This window comes from Zalophus californianus, chromosome 1 (genome assembly GCF_009762305.2).
Source record: "Zalophus californianus isolate mZalCal1 chromosome 1, mZalCal1.pri.v2, whole genome shotgun sequence".
Lineage (NCBI taxonomy): Eukaryota > Metazoa > Chordata > Mammalia > Carnivora > Otariidae > Zalophus > Zalophus californianus.
The window spans coordinates 113,970,818-113,991,959 of record NC_045595.1 but is presented as its reverse complement, the minus strand read 5'-3'; the positions used below and the strand labels follow the sequence as shown (position 1 = coordinate 113,991,959).

Below are 21,142 nucleotides of genomic sequence, written 5' to 3'. Positions count from 1 at the left end.
CCTCATTCCTTTACTCGCCATCTAGGCAATCTCTTAATAGTGTTGTTATCAGGTTTTCTAACCCACAGCCTTTTAAAAATAGCAAACCAGATGAGGAATGCTGGTGGGCTGTGAGAGGCTGGCACAAGGACAAGAAGAAAAGTGATTGCCTGGCAAGGCAGCGTAGAGAAAACGAAAAGTACAGAACTGTAGAGCTGAATAGCTTAATTACTCTGCTGCACCAACAGATTCTCATGAGTACCAAAGCTGTCAGTTAAACAGCTACTAAAGAAGATGATCATCATATTGATGACCTCGAGTGATTGAGAAAATTGTGTCAAATTTTGTATCATCTATTTGGTGAAATTAAAATAATATTATTTTGTAATATCAGACATTTTTAATACAGAAAGACACCTTTTCCACTTAATAAGTAAGATGTCAGCTATCTAAAAAACCATATTTCTGAAATTCTTTTTACTCAGACAGTGCCACATAAATTTATTTATACATTACTTATAAGTGTATTGAATATGCTCTTAGTAAAGGCATATGTTAATGGCATAACTGATTAGGTAATTAAAGAATAATTTACTTACTACCTAATGTTTGTCCTATTTCTACATTTAGAAATGTTTGCCCTATGAAACACAGGTTTACTCACAAGGAGGTTAAAAGCTTATAGTGTCTTGTTCAGGAGAGAAAAAGTTTTTAGTATTGAAACAAAGAAAAAATATATACTAATATGATGTGTCACTTTGTCAACATTAGCAAATATTGTTTTCATACACTAATGTGTAAGGGCCAAACCCTTCAATTAAACTACACACCAATACTCAAGTATTAATTTAATTAAAATTTTAGTATATATTTGTTTCCATGCCAAGAAAGAACACTTAGCAATTCCTGAATCAAGAAATAGTTCTGAATCCAAGGATATTACAGTTTTGAACATAAGATTTTAAAAAGTAATACTGTGTTCAGCATCAAGGAATCAGGCACTCCAATATGGCAGTAGTATGAGTGTAAACTATTACAACCTTTCAAAGGGCAGTTTAAAAACCTATATTAAAATTTTATAAGTATATGCCCTCTGATCCAATTATTGCATTTCTAGAAATTATACTAAGGAAATAAGTAAGGTAGACATATAGAAATGTGTATATATTAGACATTCTTTAAAGCAATGAATAATTTGAAATAAATGTCTCTCAGGAATGAGTTAATAAAATGAAATTATAATATATCTATACTTTGCCCTAAATTATCTCTATAGAGATAGGATTGCAAGAGATCTTTTGCTTTCTCTTTATTGTTTGAATTGTTTTTTGCAATATCATAAATTTTCAAAGGAAAAAAATTAAATTTAGATTTTTCCAAAGAATAAACTATTCTCTAATATAAAAATGAAAATATACTAAGCTTCTATTTGAGAATGTATTTTATTCTTTTTTTTTTTTTTAGACATTTTCTTCTTGTAGATGGTGGGGGTATCTATTTATATTCTTATGAAGGCCGCTTCATTTCTTCTCCAAAATTTCCTGGAATGAGAACAGATATTCTGAATGCACAGACTGTGTCTCTGAGTAATGATACCATAGCAATAAAAGACAAAGCTGATGAAAAAAGTAAGTGCATTTTTATAATTTTCCATGTCACATTTCCATGAAATTTGTTAACAGTGTAAAATTTCCTTAAATTAAGTTTCATTTTCTCATCTATTAATATGTTAACTTTATATGAAAGAATTATGAGCTTCCTAATTTGTCCTAAGTGAATTAATTAGAATACTAAAGTTGTCATATTATACCCAATTGATAGATATTATCACAACATCAAAGCTTATTGATAAGGAATAAATCTTTATATATTTAGTAGCTGTTGGTAGGGAGTTTGAGTTTAAATTTGTGAGTCCTAAAAATGTTTGTTAATTCTTAAATTTAGTGATTTTTTTTAAACTGTTCCCTTTTTCTTCATCTGGTAACAGTAAATACTTCATTGTTCTGTTTATTTTACTTATATATACTTATATTTTTATAAATATTTTTATATTTATATATTTTTAAATTAATGAATTAGAAAGTTATGAATAATTCAAAATTTTTGTATAAAAATAAAGACCACATTATATTTATAAATTGATATAAGTATGTCAGATGTTTTGGAATTCCATCGTACAGAGACACCATTTTATTGGGGCATTGCTATATCACAGTGTCACTTATCCACTACTGAGTACTTGCCATGTACCAAGTATTTTTCTAGAAGATAAGGATACAACAATGAATAAGACACACAAATAAACATACAAATATACAATAAGTAGTCAGCTCATGATATGTGTTGTGAAGAAAATGCAGGGTGAGGGAATAGAGCACACTGGAGGTGGAACAGGGGAATGACTACAGGACAAGCACGGGCAAGGGTTCTGAGGTGGGAATGACTGGCTTGTAAAAGGAACTGCCAGAAGTCCATGGGACTAAGTCAACATGAGCTAGGCAGAGTGTGGGAGGAGAGGACAGAGAGAGATAAGCAGGAACCAGATCATGTAAAGACTTGGCCATGGTAACGATGTTGGCATGAGAGAGAGGAGGCAAACATGGTATCCTACATTCTTATCCTGGATGAGTAAGATGGAAGATGGAGAAGAAGGAAGATTAGAAGAAGTCCACATATGGGGTTCTATTTTGGTCACGGTAAGTTTAAACGCTTATTGCACATTCAAGCAGGAATGGAGAGTAAACAATAGCATAGACAAGTCCAGGGCTCAGGAGAGAGTTGGGGACTAGAGATATAAATTTGGGAGTCACTGGTGTACAGATGCTGCCATGGCACTGAGTGAAATCGCCTAGGAAGTGAATATAGGCAGAGAAGAGAAGCAAAGACTGAGCACATCAATATTTAGAGATGGATGAGAGGAAGTACAACCAACGAGATAAGAGAGAGAGTGAGTTATCCCTAAAGCCTAGTGGGAAAATATTAAATAATTGCTTTTCTCCATTGATACATATAGCTAAACGTTTGTCACTGTGACATGTTACTAAAAAAAAAATCTGACCTGATGGTTAATTTTGTTAGTTCACGCTGTGAAAGACCTAATTCAGGAGCTAGAAAACTGTCCCACTTTTTAATTTTCAGTACTTTCAGATAACATCATGTCCCATACTGGTAGAAATATAATCCTCCTAAGTAAAGCTTCTGTCTCTTCATGTCTTAGACTTTCTCTGACAGAGGACATTTGGTGATTGTTTTGTTTTTTGAAGGACTTCCTTTCTGTCTAAAAAAGACAAATAAGATAGTATGTAGTTAGCAGACACAGTTAAGATGGCTGAGTAATTGTTGATAATAATAATTTGGAAGTCAGATTTTTGTCTTCAGTAAACTTAAATTTAAAAATCCCAGTGATCATTATGAGTTGTCTGCACTTCTCTTGTTCAACACCACATATTTCAGATAGAAGCTGTAATAAAGTATATGTTTCCCACTGAATATACCTTATTCTGAATTTTTCTATGTTTAATTCGCATCTGAAACATATTTCATTATTTTTTAATTCTTTGATAATTCATAGAATTTTAGAGCTAGAAAGAATTATCAACATTTTCAGAAATATAGGTTTATCTGCCAGTAAATTACCTGTTTTCTTACGTAAATTTTGATTGTTGAACAAGATAATCATGCAGTTCTGTTTTGCTATAAACAGAAAATCAAAAAGACCAAAATAAAATTATTGTAAACTGACATAAAATGAGCAGGAAAATATTTTCCTTATGTTTCTTTAAAAAGAAACTAGTATTCACTGATGGTTAAATAGAGGTATATGCTAACAGTAGAAAACAATTGAAGTACTTAGAATCATTAACCTATGAAATTTTCCTTTAAGGGGGACCATTCACATATGAAACCATTGGTTCCTTCCTAATTTGGGAGCTCCTTTATAAGCAGGATTCTTGCACCAAGTACAGTATTCTACCACTTTAGGTGACAGATTAAATAGTAGAGGTACTAGTGCTTTTGACTTCCTTTCCTCAAACACTTGCACAGATAAGCAATGATATTAGTGTGGGTGACTGAAACAAATGTCTGGGTATATGGAGAGTAGAAGTTAGAGAGCAGTGATGTTTAGAAGCAACTCTTTCAGGCCTGCAGCTCCAGTTTTTGCTACATACTAACACTAAAATACAGATCCAGCCTCCTGTAGTTCAGGGCCACTTGCAGTTATAGAAAGAAGTAGACAAATCTATCCATATACCTCCATCTCTTAATATGTACAATCAGCAAAAGGATGGTACACTTTTATTTATAAAAAAAGTTACCAGTTTGGGGGCACCTGTGGCTCAGTTGCTTAAGCGTCCGACTCCTGATCTCGGCTCAGGTCATGATCTCAGGGTCGTGAGATTAAGCCCTGCCTCAGGCTCCGTGCTCAGCTCAAAGTCTGCTTGAGAGTCTCTCTCTCTCCCTCTGCCTTTCTGCCCAGGCCCCACCCCCCACTCTCACATACTCTCTCTCTCAAAATAAGTAAATAAATAAAATCTTTTTTTTTTTAAGATTTTATTTATTTATTTGACAGAGAGAGACACAGTGAGAGAGGGAACACAAGCAGGGAGAGTGGGAGAGAGAGAAGCAGGCTTCCCGCGGAGCAGGGAGCCCGATGTGGGGCTCGATTCCAGGACCCTGGGATCATGACCTGAGCCAAAGGCAGATGCTTAACAACTGAGCCACCCAGGCACCCCAATAAATAAAATCTTTTAAAAAAGTTATTAGTTTGTATAGCTATGAAAAAAACTGGGTTTAGCCAAGCCCAAAACATTTTTTAATGGAAGCCAAAATTTTTAAATATGCCCTGCTTAATTAAAACTTTTGTTACAGTAGTTCTTTTTCATTTTTCTGAGCAATTTTAAAGCATAACTTATTGTTACAACATTATTTCTTCTGTGAATATAGCCAGTGATCTCAAACTTAACATTCCTAAGATTTATTAACAGCTAATAATCAATATACTAGAAATGTGATCCTCTGGGATTTAAATATCATGTTCTACATATTTTAGCATTCTTAGGATCTGTATAAATTGTTCATTTTTTTGACTACTTGTGGCACTACTGTCTTTTTGTGCCATTTACTTGTGTAAACCTTGTGCATGTTTGGTCATATAAAATTACTCCATTTGGGATGAATCTTGGATTGGAGTTATTTGGGAATTATTTAAAGAGAATCACCAAAACTAACACTCCAACAATCTTCTGCTCATCCTCTAACAATCTTTTTATTTATTTATTTATTTATTTATAATTTTTTAAAAAAGATTTTATTTATATCAGAGAGAGAGACAGACAGAGGGCATGAGTGGTGTGGGGGGCAGGTGTAGAGGGAGAGGGAGAAGCAGACTCCTGCCTGAGCAGGGAGCCGATGACTCCGGGCTTGATCCCAGAACACTGAGACCCTGACTCAAACCGAAGGCAGACGCTTAACTGACTGAGCCACCCAGGCGCCCCCCTATGTATACCACTGCCATGTTTGAGACTAGAAGAAGCCTTTGGTGAAACAGAGAAGGGGGCAGAGGCAGCATTTGGTTTGGCTGCCTCAATACAAATCTCCTGTAATTTTTACAACTTGGCGTACTCAGAACATCACAGAAAGCTGGGGTTGGAGATAGAGAACTTTGAATTATCATTATTATCATTATTTAGATAATGCTTGATGTCATGAAAGTAGATGAAATCAGGGAAAGTAGGTACTGTGAAAAGTTAACCTAAAACAAATAAGGAGGACTTAGCAAAAGAGAATGAGCGATGGTCCAAAATAGGAGAGAATCAGGAGAAAACTGTTATATGGAGCCTGCATAAGAGTTTCAAGAAAGAGGATGGTCGGAAGCACTCAATGCTGCTGGGAGGTCAAGACTAAAAGTAGACGCTTGAAGACTGAAAATACTCATTTAATGGGCAACATGGGGGTCATTGGTGATCCATGCGGGACTCTTTGCCTCATGTAGTGAGGTTGAACAGCGAATTGTAATAGGTTGAACAGTGGAGAGGAGTTGTAAAAGTTGAAAGCCTATTGCTTGAGGAAGTCTAGCATTAAGAGAGGCAAGGAATTAATAGAGATTACTGCAGCGGGGAAGAATTTTTTTTTTTTTTTTGAATGAAGGCAACTTCAAAATGTTTGCAGTACTAAGAATGAACTGGACAAAAAGGTGCAGTGAAGGTCCAGGAGAAGGTGGGGATGGTTGAGAGGGTCATATCTTGGAGAAAGCTGGGCACGTAGAATGACAGTGTATAGGTCAAGAATGTGTAGAGGTGGAGTAGTAGGAGTACTAGATACCCATTCACCTGAAATCAGAGCATGTGAGGTAAGGACCAGGGCTAAGTAGCTTAGAAGATAAATTGGAGGGAAATTGAGCTGTTATAGGTTACCAAAGGTTTCATTTTTATATAGCAAAAATTTTGAATTTATATTATCTCGTGGAATATTTCATATGTATTTCATGGTTTCCAAACAAATGTTTTGTCTGTCTTAAAACCAGCTCTTGATAATCTATGGAAAACATTTAATTTCAAAATATCTGCTCCATTTCAATAAGGGAGTTATTTCCCCCAGCTATCCGTTAGCAAGAGAAATCATTGTTAACAGCTCTCAAAAAGAAAAATAATTTAGAATTAATGCTAAAATAATGGTTAAAAAGTAATTATTTTACAGACTGCATATTATTTGCATGTATTCTTTTCCTTACATAACTCTAAAAATTAAGGGACTTATTGGGGATATGGAGAGAATAGTTCTGGAACCTTCCCTCAGGAGTTCAGGGAAATTTTCAGACTGGCAGCTATCAAATCAAGTGTTTTTGACAAATACTGGTTTTTTAAGAGACCTCTCCAACCCTGGATACAAAGTTCCGAGGGAGGGGCACCTGGCTGGTTCAGTCGGTAGAGCATTCGACTCTTACCTCAGGGTCATGAGTTCATGTTGGGTGTAGAGTCTACTTTAAAAACAAACAAACAAAACAGGGGCACCTGGGTGGCTCAGTCGGTTAAGCATCTGCCTTCAGCTCAGGTCATGGGGTAGGGTCCCGCATCGGGCTCCCTGCTCAGGGGGGAGCCTGCTTCTCCCTCTCCCTCTGCTGCTCCTCCTGCTTGTTCTCTCTCTCTCTCTCTCCTTCTGTAAAATAAATAAATAAAATCTTAAAAATAAATCAATAAAACAACAAAAAAAGAAATTTTGAGGGAAACCAAACATTTGGTACTGTAGAACTTTGAGTTGAATATTCTATAGTAAGGCCATGAATTTGAATTTGTAAAATAATATTGATTACTTATAGAAATTCTCAGTTGTTGGTAGATAATCTATTTCTACCCCCTGTGAGGTGTCAGTTTAACTCTGATGTTAAGGTGAGAGTCCTTCAAAAGACTGCCTTGACTTCAGATGTCAGCTGCAAGTCTTGGTGGATCCCCAGACTACCTGTACTTCTGACCCATTGGCTACGTATACAGGGGTTCCCATGACCCTCTCAGGTTCAATAATTTATTAGAATGATCTCAGCTCAGGAAAGTTCTATATATGGGATTACAGTTGTATTATAAAGGATCCACACAGTGTGATGCCTGGGAGCCTCTGTGCTCTCTTCTCATGAGATTGAAGTGGTCACGCTCCCAGCACATCCATGTGCTCCCCAGCCAGGAAGCTCCAGTGAGCTTTGGTGTCCAGAGGCTTTTTTTGTTTTATTACATGACTAATTAGGAACGATTAACAAAATCAATGACCATGCAACTGAACTCAGTCTCCATCCCCAGAGGTCAGGGTTGGGGGAAAAGCTGAAAATCCCTATCCCTTCATCATGTGCTTAGTCTTTCTGGTGACCAGCCCCTACCCTGAAGCTAAGGGGCCCACCAAGAGTCATCTCTTTAAGTGTAACAATGGCACTTCCGTCATTCGGGAAATTCCAAGGGTTTTGTGTCCAGGAACTCAGGACAAAGACCAAAGAAATTATTTCTTATACCACAGGCCACTCCTGGTCTTTGACCATGGTTCCCTTATAGCAAAAGGATCATTCCCAAAAATAGTACCTATATGATGAATATGCCTAAAATTTGGAGGAGTCAGTGTGGACTAGGGATAGGAGGCTTTTAACTCAGATATTTCCAATACATTTAACCATCAATATTAGTATTGCAATCTTACCAACAGTGCCAGTTTTACACCATATTCACAAATGAGTCAAGGGCCTCCTGGGTGGCTCATTTGATTAAGTGTTTGACTCTTGGTTTCAGCTCAGATCATGATCTCAGGTTCATGAGATCGAGCCCCAAGTGGGGCTCCGTGCTCAGCACAGAGTCTGCTTGAGATTCTCTCTCTCCCCCTGCCCCCTCCACACTCACACATGCTCTCTATCTAAAATAAAGAAATAATGTTAGCCATGGTTTTTTCCTATGTGGCCTTTATTATGTTGATTTATGTTCCCTCTAAACCTACTTTATTGAGAGTTTATATGGATGTTGTAGTTTGTCAAATGCTTTTTCTGCATCTATTGAAATGATCATATGGTTTTTATTCTCTTTCTTGTTATGTGGTTTATCATATTGATTGACTGGCAAATACTGAGCCACCCTTACATCCCTGGAATACATCCCACTTGATTGTGGGGAATTATTTTTTTAACGTATTGTTGGATTCAGTTTGCTAATATTTTGTTGAGGAATTTTGCATCTATGTTCATCAGAGATATTGGCCTATAGTTCTCTTTTTTGGTAGTGTCTTTATCTGTTTTTGGTATCAGGATAATGCTGGCCTCACTGAGTGAATTTGGAATCTTTTCTTCCTCTTCTATTTTTTTGGAATAGTTTGAGAAGAATAGGTAATAATAACCCTTAAATGTTTGGTAGAATTTACCTGTGAAGCCATCTGGTCCTGGACTTTTCGTTTGGGGGAGTTTTTTGATTACTGATTCAATTTCATGGCTATTAATCAATTTGTTCAAGTTTTCTATTTCTTCCTGCTTTAGTTTTGGAAGGTTATATGTTTCTAGGAATTGATCCATTTCTTCTAGGTTGTTCAATTTTTGACATATAGTTTTTCTTATTTTCTTTAATAGTCCGTATTTCTGTGGTGTCACTTGTTATTTCTCCTTTCATTTCTGATTTATTTGAATCCTCTCTGTCTCTCTCTTTCTGTCTGTCTTTTTTTTTTTTTTTTTTTTATGAGTCTGGCTAAAGGTTTACCAATTTTGTTGACCTTTTCAAAGAACCAGCTCCTGGTTTCATTGATCTGTTCTATTTTTTTTTTTTAGTCTCTATTTCATATATTTGTACTCTAGTCTTTATTATTTCTTTCCTTCTACAGGCTTTGGGCTTTGCTTGTTTTTCTTTTTCTAGCTCCTTTCCGTGTAATGTTAGGTTGTTTGAGATTTTTCTTGCTTCTTGAGGTAGGCCTATATTGTTATAATCTTCCCCATTAGAACAGCTTTTGTTGCATCCCAAAGATTTTAACCATTGTATTTTCATTTGTCTCTATGTACTTTTTTATTTTCTCTTCGACTTCTTGGTTGACCCATTCATTGTTTAGTAGCATGCTATTTAACCTCCATGTATTTGTGCTCTTTCCTGATTTTTTTCTTCTGATTAATTTCTAGTTTTATACCATTGTGATTAGAAAAGATGCATGATATGATTTCATTTCACTTTAATTTGTTAAGACTTGTTTTGTGGCTTAACATATGATCTATTCTGGAGAATGTTCATGTATACTTGAAAAGAATGTGGATTCTGCTAGTTTTGGATGGAATCTTCTGAATATATCAGTTAGATTCATCTGGTTCAATATGTCATTCAAAGCTACTGTTACCTTGTTGATTTTCTATCTGGATGATCTATCCATTAATGTAAGTGGGGTGTTGAAGTCCCCCACTATTACTGTATTACCATCGATTTCTTCCTTTGTGTCTGTTAATAGTTGCTTTATGTATTCAGGTGCTCCCATGTTGGGTGCATAAATATTTAAAATTTTGTTTAATATTTACAATTGTTACATCTTCTTGTTGGGTTGTTCCCTTTATCATTATGTAGTATCCTCTTTGTCTCTTGTTAGTCTTTTTTAAAAAAGTCTATTTTGTTTGATAATAAGTGTTGCCCCTACCTCAGCTTTCTTTTCGCTTCCTTTTTCATTGTAAATGTTTTTCCATCCCTTCTCTTTCAATCTGCATGTGTCTTTAGGTCTGAAGTGAGTCTCTTGTTGGCTTCACCTTTTTTTTTTTTAAAGATTTTATTTATTTATTTGCCAGAGAGAGAGAGAGAGAGAGAGGGAGAGTACAAGCACGGGGAGTGGCAGGCAGAGGGAGAAGCAATGTGGGACTCAATCCCAGGACCCTGAGATCATGACCTGAGCCGAAGGCAGATGCTTAACCATCTGAGCCACTCAGGTGCCCCGGCTTCACCTTTTTATCTTTTATTTTATTTACTATCTTTAATTTTTAAAGATTTATTTTTTTAGAGAGAGAGAGAGCACAAGTGGGAGGGGCAGAAGGAGAGGGAGAGAGAATCCTAAGCAGACTCCACACTGAGTGCAGAGACCAAAGCAGGGCTCCAACTCATGATTCATGAGATCAGGACCTGAGCCAAAATGAAGAGTCAGACGCTTAACCAGCTGCGCTATCCAGGTGCCCCTTGGCTTCACCTTTTTAGGCATCTGGTGTACTTGAGCTAAGGATCCATTTCTTCTAGGTTGTCCAATTTTTGACATATAATTTTTCTTATTTTCTTTAATAATCCTTTGTATTTCTGTAGTGTCACTTGTTATTTTTCCTTTCATTTCTGATTTATTTGAGTCCTCTGTCTCTCTCTCTCTCTCTCTCTCTCTCTTTTTTTATGAGTCTGGCTAAAGGTGTTTTAACTTTTTATTTATTTATTTGAAACTAAATATAACACTGTATGCTAATTATACTTGAAAAACAATATCAGCTTTTGCTTGGAGACTCCTTTGAAGCATTAATGTAATATTGGATTTCCCCCATTGCATACCCATTTAGTCATTCTTTTATCCTCAGATATTATTTCTCCTTTTCTCCATTTCTAAAGAACTAGTGGGCTGTCTCTACCACTAGGCACTATAGCTGCATTCACATTTAACCCCATATTTGCCAGCTGGAATGGAAGCACAACCCACTCCATCAGGTCCTTAGAAATTCTGACCTAAAAGTTAAAAGTATAGTTTCTTGTCTAGGAATCATCTCTGCTTCTAATAATTGTAGTTGTAACCTTGGTCCTGAGACCCTGTATGTAGTAAGAAGAAGAAAGTTGAGGTGATATGGGAAAGAAAGGAAAAAGTATAGCCATCATATAAGCATTCTCCCATTGTGGGAATAAGTACACAGCCATAACTAGTCTTCCTCACCCCCTATTCCCTATTTCCACGGAAATTGCAGAGGAATTTACCTACTGTGGACACACCCTTTTCTCCCTTCATGTTGAGTGTCAGTACACACTCATGAAGGCTTGTAAGCAAGTTCTTCATGCCTATATTCCCTTTCTCCTCATTTTAAATGACCATTGTTTTCATTACCCATTCTAATTCTTTACCAAACTATTACTCTCAAAAAGGATCTCTCTGCCATTGTTGGACATGATAGGCTGTAGAGTGTGTTCCTTGGTCTGAAGAAATGTGAATCAGTGGTCCAAATCAGTGTAACACCTTCTGCTCCGGTTCCTTGGTAGTTCTCTGAGCCTTTGCGTCTACCACCGGGTAAGAAAAGCTCAACCCAGAGTCAGTGTCTATTTCTGTCAGGACCCACTTGTAGCCCCCAGGCCTACAGGCATCAGTCAGACTTGCCAGCTATGTACAAGGACTCTCCCCCAGAGCATCTTCCCCATACCCATCTGCAGTCTCTAAATCTCTCTTGCTGGCAGACAGAACAGTTCCTGTTGGCATTTTGTGCCTCTGCGGGTGCAAAAAGAATATGTCTAGATTCAACCCCTCTCTGCATTGTTTCAGTCCACTCACTTCATTAACCCAGTGGCTACCTCAAGTGAGCACAGCTGGGTATCTGCTTGTCAATTCCAATCATCTTCTGATGCTGGAAGGGGGTTCTGATGGGCATTGACATGGCCTACTTGAATGCACCCTTCAGATTCCCATAGTGATTTCCATAGGGCCGTGCCCCAGAAGGGCACCCTTTTAATAGGCCAATCTTCCACTCCCCTTCTGCCTGACCATATGGCCCATTGGCCACTGCCTATGAGTAGGTCAAGATCCAGACAGAAGGGTAAACAGCATGCAGTGCAGCTCACCGAGCCAATTTTTTCCCTTTTTCAATCAGAGTGGTGGCCTTCCAAACCCAGTGTCGTGCGTTCATGTTGAAACTGCCATCCATAAGCCAAGCAGCTGTTTGTTGGTCTGTTGGGAGCTGTTTACAGGCACTGTCCAAATGATGCTAGAATCCTGCAGCTCCTCACAGGGTTCCAGAGTCATTCCTGGGGAAGACAGTCTACCTGCTCATGAATATGCTGTGTAACTCCGTGTGTTGCCCTGGTGGTGTGTTCCTGCACAAACCATTTCTGTTCTATTACAGAACTCTTCTTGGCACTGCCCTCCTCCTTAGAGCATTTCTCTGACATCACCCAAGACATCCTTACTTCATGTTTTTCAGTCAGAGGCAGTTTCAGCTAATGTCTGATAGCAAGCTAGTAATTGCTTCTCCAAATGGAAATTGTTTTGTCCAGAGTTCTAGTAGCTGTCACTGGGAGGTGCTCACAGACTTTTGTCATAAGCCCCAGTCTACATGCCACACAAGACTGCTATATAGAGAGTGTATCTTTATTAGCACTCCAGCTTCTGTTCTGTACCATTTGATGGTACAGACCTATATGTTCAGGCAGTCTCATTGGTTCCCATTTTGTATGTCCAGTTAATATTGTTGGAGGGGTGGATTTTTCATGCCTTTTGTTTTACAATACTTGATAGGGGAAGCATTCCCAGCTAGGCACAATATCCATCCCTATAATACATTCAGGTAAAAGAGTCACAACTGCTTCATATGAAGCTTCTTCAAGTCCCCAGCAGAGTGTTGAGCCAAGAAACTCTGGCCCTTTCATCAATCCATATCTTGATTAAATTGAGGGACCATAGCCCCAGGCAGTTGGAGGTGAGGTTTCTTTTTGGTATTTTGCCATTTGGCTTTCCAAATTCCTCCAAACTAGGATGATTAAAGCAGATTTGTTTAAAGACCTTTAATGTTGGGGGACCAGCAGGAATTCTCATTGGTTCATCCAACCTCTATTTTTTTTACCCCATCAACATTTGCTTTATTCATCCCATTTCTTAGATTTTCACCTTGTTGGGATGAGGGCCTCGATGCTCCTCTCTGTCTAGCTCTAATTATTTTTGCCTTTTTCATGATTTGTTTTAGCATAACTTTTTCCTTGGGAAATGGCTCTGAGGGTAGTCGCTATACCTCAGGCTAACCAGAATCAGGATCTTCTCCAACGTATTCTTTCAGTGAGAGCCTTGGGACTAGAGGCTGTAATTGAGACTGTCCAGAATCTGTATTTGGCCCATCTCTTGCTTTCATTTTACCTATTACAGATTATAATAACCACGGGATTGTATATTTTCTGTTTTTCTTATTATTTTGCATTTTCTTATGCATCTAGTGAGTCAACTTCCCAGGAGATGGATCCATCATCTCAAAATTCCATAGGTAGCTTTTACCTCTCACAGCTGATTGCAGCTTAGCTGTTTCATACCGTGGGTGATCCTGTTGCCTCTAAGAGTCAGAGGTTCCTCATCCCCTGTTCTTTCATCCTTTCTCTTCCCAAACCACATGTTTCAGTGAGTTAGGGTTGGTTCAATGAATCTCACCCTTCCTGACACCAACTATTCCATTTTTACCTTAACTGGTGTATTGCAATCAGTTTATAATACTAACAACCTGTAGTTAGCACAGACCTCGGGGCTTAAAGGCAAAGTTCTCCTCAAGACTGCCCTCACTTCAGACACTAGCCACAGGTCTCAGGGAGCCCCCAGGCCAACCCATTTTGCTGGCTGCCTGGCTACAAATATAGGGACTCCTGTGGCCCCCTCAAGCTGGATAATTTGCTAGAATGACTCACAGATCTCAGGAAGGTGCTATACTTAGAATTACAGTTTTATTATAAAGGATACACATAGGGTGAGGCCTGGGAAGGAGCACAGAACTTCTGCTCCCTCTCATGAAACCAGGGCACTTCACCCTCTCATTATATCAGTAGGTTCACCAATGAGGAAGCAACACTGAGTTTTTATAGGAGTTTTATTACATGGGCATGATTAATTAAATTATTGGCCACATGATTGAACTCAATTTCCAGCCCCCTAACCTCCATATCCCCAGAGGTCAGGGAACTGAATATGCTTGGGCTTTCTGATGACCATCCCCCATTCTGAAGCTATCTAGGGGCCCACCAAGAGTCTCCCCTCTAGTATAATTAAGGCACTCCTAATCACTCAGGAAATTCCAAGGGTTGTTGAAGGTCCCTGCCAGGAACCCAGGACAAAAACCAGACAAATTACTAATTATACCACAGGGAACTGTGTACTGACCCCAGGGAACTAAACAGTACATAACATAACACAATGCCTGTATTATAGTAGACACTTGACACATATTTTTCTTTTGTGAAATATGATTGTCTGATGTTATATTCATCCAAATCAGAGTTCTGAAAATTACAAATTACATCTAGATTTGGACTTGCCATTGTAGATCTTATGGATCAACATAATATCTAATATCTAATAACTATTCTAATTAGGGAATATGTTTTAGGAAGAAGTATTCATTTCCACTGTTTTCTAAGAAAATGACCCCATTAATAAGTAGAAATTTGATGCTGTTCTTCTATGCTGGTAGATACTCTGTGGGCCAAAGGGTTTAATAAATTCTCATCAGGATAAGATAATCCATTGAAGTTTACCAATAAAAATTCTAATATAATAAATTAACTAATGCTTTACTTTTTTTCAAGTAATCTTCCTTTTTGAGGCATCAACTGGAAAACCATTAGGCGATGGGAAGCTTCTTTCTCATAAGGTAATGGACGTTAGCTACTTCTAATGTAAATAGCCACTACTTACTTCCTTTTTAAAATTAATGTTTTCATTTTAAGGCAAAAAACATAGAAATTAGTTTAGTTTTTTTAAGGGTTATCTGCAATAATTGCCTCAATTCTCCACTTTATTTTTATTTTACTTTTTTAAGTTTTAATTTATTTAATTCATTTTAAGTAATCTCTATAACCCAGCATGAGGCTTGAACTCATGACCCCAAGATCAAGAGTTGCATGCTCTTCCGAATGAGCCAGCCAGGCACCCCTAGAAATTAGTTTTATATTTAAACCCAGTGTGCATTCTACATATTTTGCCTAAAAATGTCAGAAGGACTAAGCACTAGTAAACTCTGTAATGGAAAGCTATATATACAAATTAATTGGATAAAAGAATCTGACTTATATGTCTTTATCCAGGCTGTTTACTGCTTTTCAATAAAATGTTCTATCTTGATTAAACTTGTAGCATCTATCAGTAAATAAAAATGTTTTATATTTCTAAACATCTTGCAGTTTTCCCATTGACCTGTCCTTAGCCAGCATTTTCTTCAGGTTTTAACACTGTAGTTAAACTGAAAAAAAAAATTCTATAGAAGTATAAAAAGATCTTGAAGATGCTTACTGGTTTCTGATTTTTAACATTGAAATAAACAAAGGAGCACATTTTATTTATTCTAATAAGAGATATCTTCAGGTCTAGAGATATATATATATATTTTTTTTTATTTATTTCAGAGAGAGAGAGAATGAGAGATAGAAAGCACGAGAGGGAAGAGGGTCAGAGGGAGAAGCAGACTCCCCGCTGAGCAGGGAGCCCGATGTGGGACTCGATCCCGGGACTCCAGGATCATGACCTGAGCCGAAGGCAGTCGTTCAACCAACTGAGTCACCCAGGCGCGCAGGTCTAGATATATTTTTAACTCTCGTTCAGTGCCACTAGTAAAGCATACTCTATATTTTCTTCTTTTTGTAATTATTAGTTTGATTTTGAATAACAATATATTCATAAAGTTCAGAAATGAAAAAGCATAAAAAAGGATATACAGGGAAAAAGTCTCCCTACTACACCTGTTTCTTATCAGTGTAATTCTGTTCTACCAAATAAGTAACAACCATTATTAAACTCCTTTTTCCTTCCAGAGATTTTTTAGTGCATATATATAAACAAAACTGATATATGTTCTTTTCCCCTTCTTTTATAAAAATGTAACATACAACTCTGTACGTTGCTTTTCTCACATAAACTATTCCTGGAGATCTTTCTATATCAGTACATAAAGTGCTTTCCCAATCCTTTCCCCCCTACCATACAGTATAACATTTTTGTGTGTATCAGAATTTATTTAACCTGTGCCCAAATGATGGACATTTAAGGTACTATTGTAACACCTTCAAAAGATAAAACAAACCCTAGCAAGTCTAAAAAGAAAGAAAAAAGTCCTAGCAAGTAAATAAATCCCTCTTGGATTGAGTTGAAATGAATCCACACTGAACCATTTTGAAGTTATAAGGAAACTCATTTCACTAGCTAGTATAGTAGTGTAAGATTAACGCAGTATGCCAGAAATACTTCGTTATATGGACAGAACTCTAATCTTAAAGTCAGAAATCTGGATTTTAAATTCTAGATATACTCGTTACCAGTTTTTCTGAGCAAAATCACTTAATGGATATGCATCTCAGTCTTCTCATCTATAAAGTAAGTATAGGAATACTTACTTTACGAGGTAAAGTATCTTGTACCTTGTATGGTATAGTACCTTGTATCTACAATACAAGGTAGTTTCCTGTTTCACAGTAAATGAATGTGAAAGAACGTATAAAATTTAAAACCCTAAAAACATAAGATATTTTCATAAATCAACTCTTACAAATCTATAAACATAGACTTTCTACTTAGAGTAAATTTTGTTATGGAACATATTAATTAAAGTAGACCTCTCTTGTGATATTCAGACTTGCCTCACCCTTTCACTCTGTCTACTAAAGGTAGAACAGGAGGACAGATAGAAATGTTTCTTAGCTTGGGGCACCTGGGTAGCTCAGTTGGTTGAGCTGAGCATCTGACTCGGTTTTGGCTCAGGTCATGATCTCATGGTCATGGGATCGAGTGTGTCTCCACCCCCCCCACCCCCCCACCCCCCCTGCATTGAACCAAGTTGAGCTCCAAGCTCAACGGGGAGTCTGTCTGATGATTCTCTCCCTTTCCCTCTTCCCCCACTGGTGCACACTCTTTCTCTCAAATAAATAAATAAATCTTAAAAAGAAAAAGAAATGTTTCCCAGCTTACAGAGTTTCAAAAAACTATACATTATTTATAGTGTTTTAAGGGGCATCTTTCCCTTGTAAATTAAAAAAAAAAGTAACTGCTTTAGCTTTCGAATTATATCAGTATTTTAAAATTACTTAACAGGGACATTTTATCATTCCAAGTAGGGAGTGATATTTAATTGATCTTTAAATAAACAAATGTTCTTGTAATTAAATAATTTAAGTGATCTGATGTCAAGCACTAAAACTAATCCAGTATTTTCCTTTTTCTAAATTTTAGAATGAAATTTTGGAAATTGCTCTGGATCAAAAGGGACTTACCAATGATAGAAAAATTGCCTTCATTGATAAAAATAGAGATCTCTATATCACTTCAGTGAAACGATTTGGGAAGGAAGAACAAATTATCAAACTTGGTAAAATAATTATAATACATTTAAAATTTGATTACTTTGAATTTTCTTAGATCTACTCTGTCATATTACTTGAATAGTAAATAGCATAATTACTTGAATTAATCTGTGAATAATGCTTTGGTCTTATAACCTTTCTTAACTACTTAACACCACTTAAATAGCAAGTTTTTAGCTGCTACAGCTACATTAGCATTGAAAGAAAGACTTACAAATTACAACATAATGGTTCTAGGTAAAATACTCAAATATTTCCATACATTTTTTAAATGAGTTTTTGCACATTTTCACTATTATACAATCGGAAAATAGAGTCATACCTACCAGAAATTAGAAGGGGTCTTGTATGTTAGTTGATTTTTAAAGTATTTTTAATACTTATTATAGTGGAACTAATAGTACATTAACATTCTTTTTAAAATAAGGAACAATGGTGCATACTTTGGCATGGAGTGATACATGTAATATCCTTTGTGGACTTCAAGATACTCGATTTACAGTGTGGTATTACCCCAATACGGTTTATGTGGACAGAGACATTTTGCCTAAAACATTATATGAAAGGGATGCAAGGTAACATTTACTGCTGGAATTGTTTATTGTGATAAATACCTGTGTAACTCAGGTAGTTTTTTTCAATGTGGTTTAGTGATTTTAATATGGACATTTTAAAGATTTTTCATTGATATGCAGTATGTGTCAACCTTATTCTTTCTCAGATTATTATAACTTATTAATTATTATCATACAGGACTGTATGTGTCTCTAGAATTGAATTTTTAAATTAATATTAAAGATAGAAAAGATATATGAGGTTACTGAAGAGTTTTTTTAAATTTTACAGGCTTCAGAAAATACACATATATTTCTAAATTCTCTAAGAAATAACAAGATCTCTCACTCTTGACAAAATAAGAATGCAAAGCTTCTTAGCTCCAAACCTTAACTTTCAAATCTATTTTGAGTTCATTTTAATATTTAGTTCGTAACTTTAGCGAAACCAGAGAGGCATCATTTTAAAATTATTTAAACTAATGAAGTTAATCTCTTAAAGTTCACCTCTTTTTATTATGAGAAAATAATCTTGGAATCTCTTAATTTTTTATTGGTTTAAACTTTCAAACATGAACGCTGAATTTTTAAATCATTTGTGTAATTTACCTAAGACTTAGGGGGAAAAAAGTTTATTTCAAATGCTTTTAGGCATAGCTCTCAAATATGTAATAATTTTTGCCACAGTAAACTTTTATATTTTGCTCCAAGTGTATGGCAAGTTGGATTCGGATGTTTATTTAAATATATACATTCTCCCTGGAGTTAACTTTTTTGGGGGTGAATTTTGGAGATTTGGAGACTTTATATCTGTGTCAAGGGTCAACTCCCCAAATTTAGTATATATGAAAGATTTTGCTGAGAACATAAATTATACTTTGCTTTTTTCCAACAGTGAATTTAGTAAAAATCCCCATATTGTGAGTTTTGTTGGAAATCAAGTAACTATAAGAAGAGCTGATGGCTCACTGGTTCACATCAGCATATCACCATATCCTGCTATTCTCCATGAATATGTAAGCAGTTCAAAATGGGAAGATGCTGTAAGACTTTGTCGCTTTGTTAAGGTACTTTATGTTGTAGATCCCTAATTGTGTATATACTGTGTATTAGTTTACACGTATCTTTGTGCAAGATGAGAAATGGTAACAGCTAAGGGCTGGAAAAATTGCAAATGAGATCATGTCTCTTTTTAATAAGTGAAGACATAAGCAAATACAAGGGGATAGATATTGCTGTGTGATTTATTTTTGAAGAAGCTATAATTTAAATGAGTAGTTTCTCTATACTGGCACATATAAAATCTTCTCTGGAACTTTTTCTAAAAAGTCAGATTCCCAAGTTTTACCCCCACAGAGATTCTAATTTCTTCAATCTGGGATGAATCCAAGGCATATTTTTTAAATTCCTCAGATGGTTTGTACACCTAAGGTTAAGAACCTCTACTTTAGATCAGCATTTCCCAGCTTGGTTGAATCCAGTTTTTTCCAGGCATATTTGACCGCAGAAATTTTTAATTTTACATGGCTTAGCAGCCCTTAGAATACACTTTTGAAATGACTTTTAAATACTTTCCCTTACAATGAGTTGTTGATGGCAATCTGTGATAATAGCATTGTCTGAGAACCTCACTATTTCTCTGGTTCCTTGTAAGTTACATTCTTTGACCGCATCAAAAAGCCTGGAGGGTTTATAACCTTTAATTATCTTAAAAGTATGTCAGAAGTTCAAAAATGAATCTTTGATAATTAGAAATGAAAATTTGCAAGAAATTTTATTCAAAAAAGTTTATTTGTTATTAATATATTTCAACAAAGTAGTCACATGAAATTTCCACATCATTACTTAATTAAATTGGTAGTTTTTTCAGTGCCATGCTCAGCAATGTTTAATTTTTTCATTAAAATGTAACTTTAATGTATTTTATTTTATTTATTTTTTTTAAGATTTTATTTATTTATTTGACAGAGAGATAGCAAGAGCAGGAACACAAGCAGGGGGCGTGGGAGAGGGAGAAGCAGGCTTCCTGCCGAGCAGGGAGCCCGATGCGGGGCTCGATGCGGGGCTCGATGCGGGGCTCGATGTGGGGCTCGATCCCAGGACCCTGGGATAATGACCTGAGCCGAAGGCAGACGCTTAACCATCTGAGCCACCCAGGCGCCCCAGCTTTAATGTATTTTAAATCACTGCTTATTTTAAGGCAGTTCTGCTCGTAGTTGAAATAATTGTTCTCCTATTTCACTTTAGGAGCAAACCATGTGGGCTTGCCTAGCTGCTATGGCAGTTGCTAACAGAGATATGACCACTGCAGAAATAGCCTACGCAGCAATTGGTGAAGTAAATAATGTTTACTTATCTGTATGTTTGTGGGTTTTCTTACCATAATTTGTTATATTGCTGTCACTATCCACTTCATATATATTTTTTCTTTTTTTAGATTGATAAAGTTCAGTACATTAATTCTATAAAAGAGCTTCCATCTAAAGAATCAAAAATGGCTCACATATTAATGTTTAGTGGGAACATACAGGAAGCTGAAATGGTACTTCTTCAGGCTGGCCTTGTTTATCAAGCAATCCAGATCAATATTAATCTCTATAACTGGGAAAGGTAATAAAAATGTTTTTCATAAATTCTAAAACCCAATTGATCTTAATGTATTCTTCTATCTACTACTTGGTAAATTACATTTTCCGCTGTACTTAATAGTTTCCTAACATCACAGAAGAATTTATTCACATTTCTATTTGTGAGGAGTTTGCCATTGAAGATTTATGCCTTCTCTAAACTTGTGATTGATTAGAAGTTGAAGTGTGAAGAAGAAAAAAGATCCTAGGATGTCTCCCAAATTTCTGATTT

The 21,142-nt window shown here is 36.3% G+C and overlaps 2 protein-coding genes across 3 annotated transcripts in view; one reads left to right on the top strand and one right to left on the bottom strand.

Moving 5' to 3' along the window:
- IFT80 (intraflagellar transport 80) overlaps positions 1 to 21,142 on the top strand; it is a 123,335-nt gene that overhangs the window by 89,528 nt on the left and 12,665 nt on the right. The window contains exons 12-18 of one of the 2 annotated variants that reach the window (XM_027587646.1): positions 1,444 to 1,607; positions 14,967 to 15,031; positions 17,599 to 17,734; positions 18,157 to 18,304; positions 19,179 to 19,299; positions 20,531 to 20,620; positions 20,721 to 20,893. In XM_027587646.1, the coding sequence (XP_027443447.1) occupies positions 1,444 to 1,607; positions 14,967 to 15,031; positions 17,599 to 17,734; positions 18,157 to 18,304; positions 19,179 to 19,299; positions 20,531 to 20,620; positions 20,721 to 20,893 (897 nt within the window). Of the gene's footprint in view, positions 1 to 1,443; positions 1,608 to 14,966; positions 15,032 to 17,598; positions 17,735 to 18,156; positions 18,305 to 19,178; positions 19,351 to 20,530; positions 20,621 to 20,720; positions 20,894 to 21,142 lie in introns of both variants that reach the window. The other variant, XM_027587645.1, reaches the window with a different exon arrangement.
- The window catches only part of C1H3orf80 (chromosome 1 C3orf80 homolog), a 53,851-nt gene continuing 35,752 nt past the window's right edge, over positions 3,044 to 21,142 (bottom strand). Inside the window, exon 2 of the mRNA XM_027587654.2 lies at positions 3,044 to 3,256. The gene's annotated coding sequence lies outside the window, so the exon portion shown is untranslated. The remainder of the gene's footprint in view (positions 3,257 to 21,142) is intronic.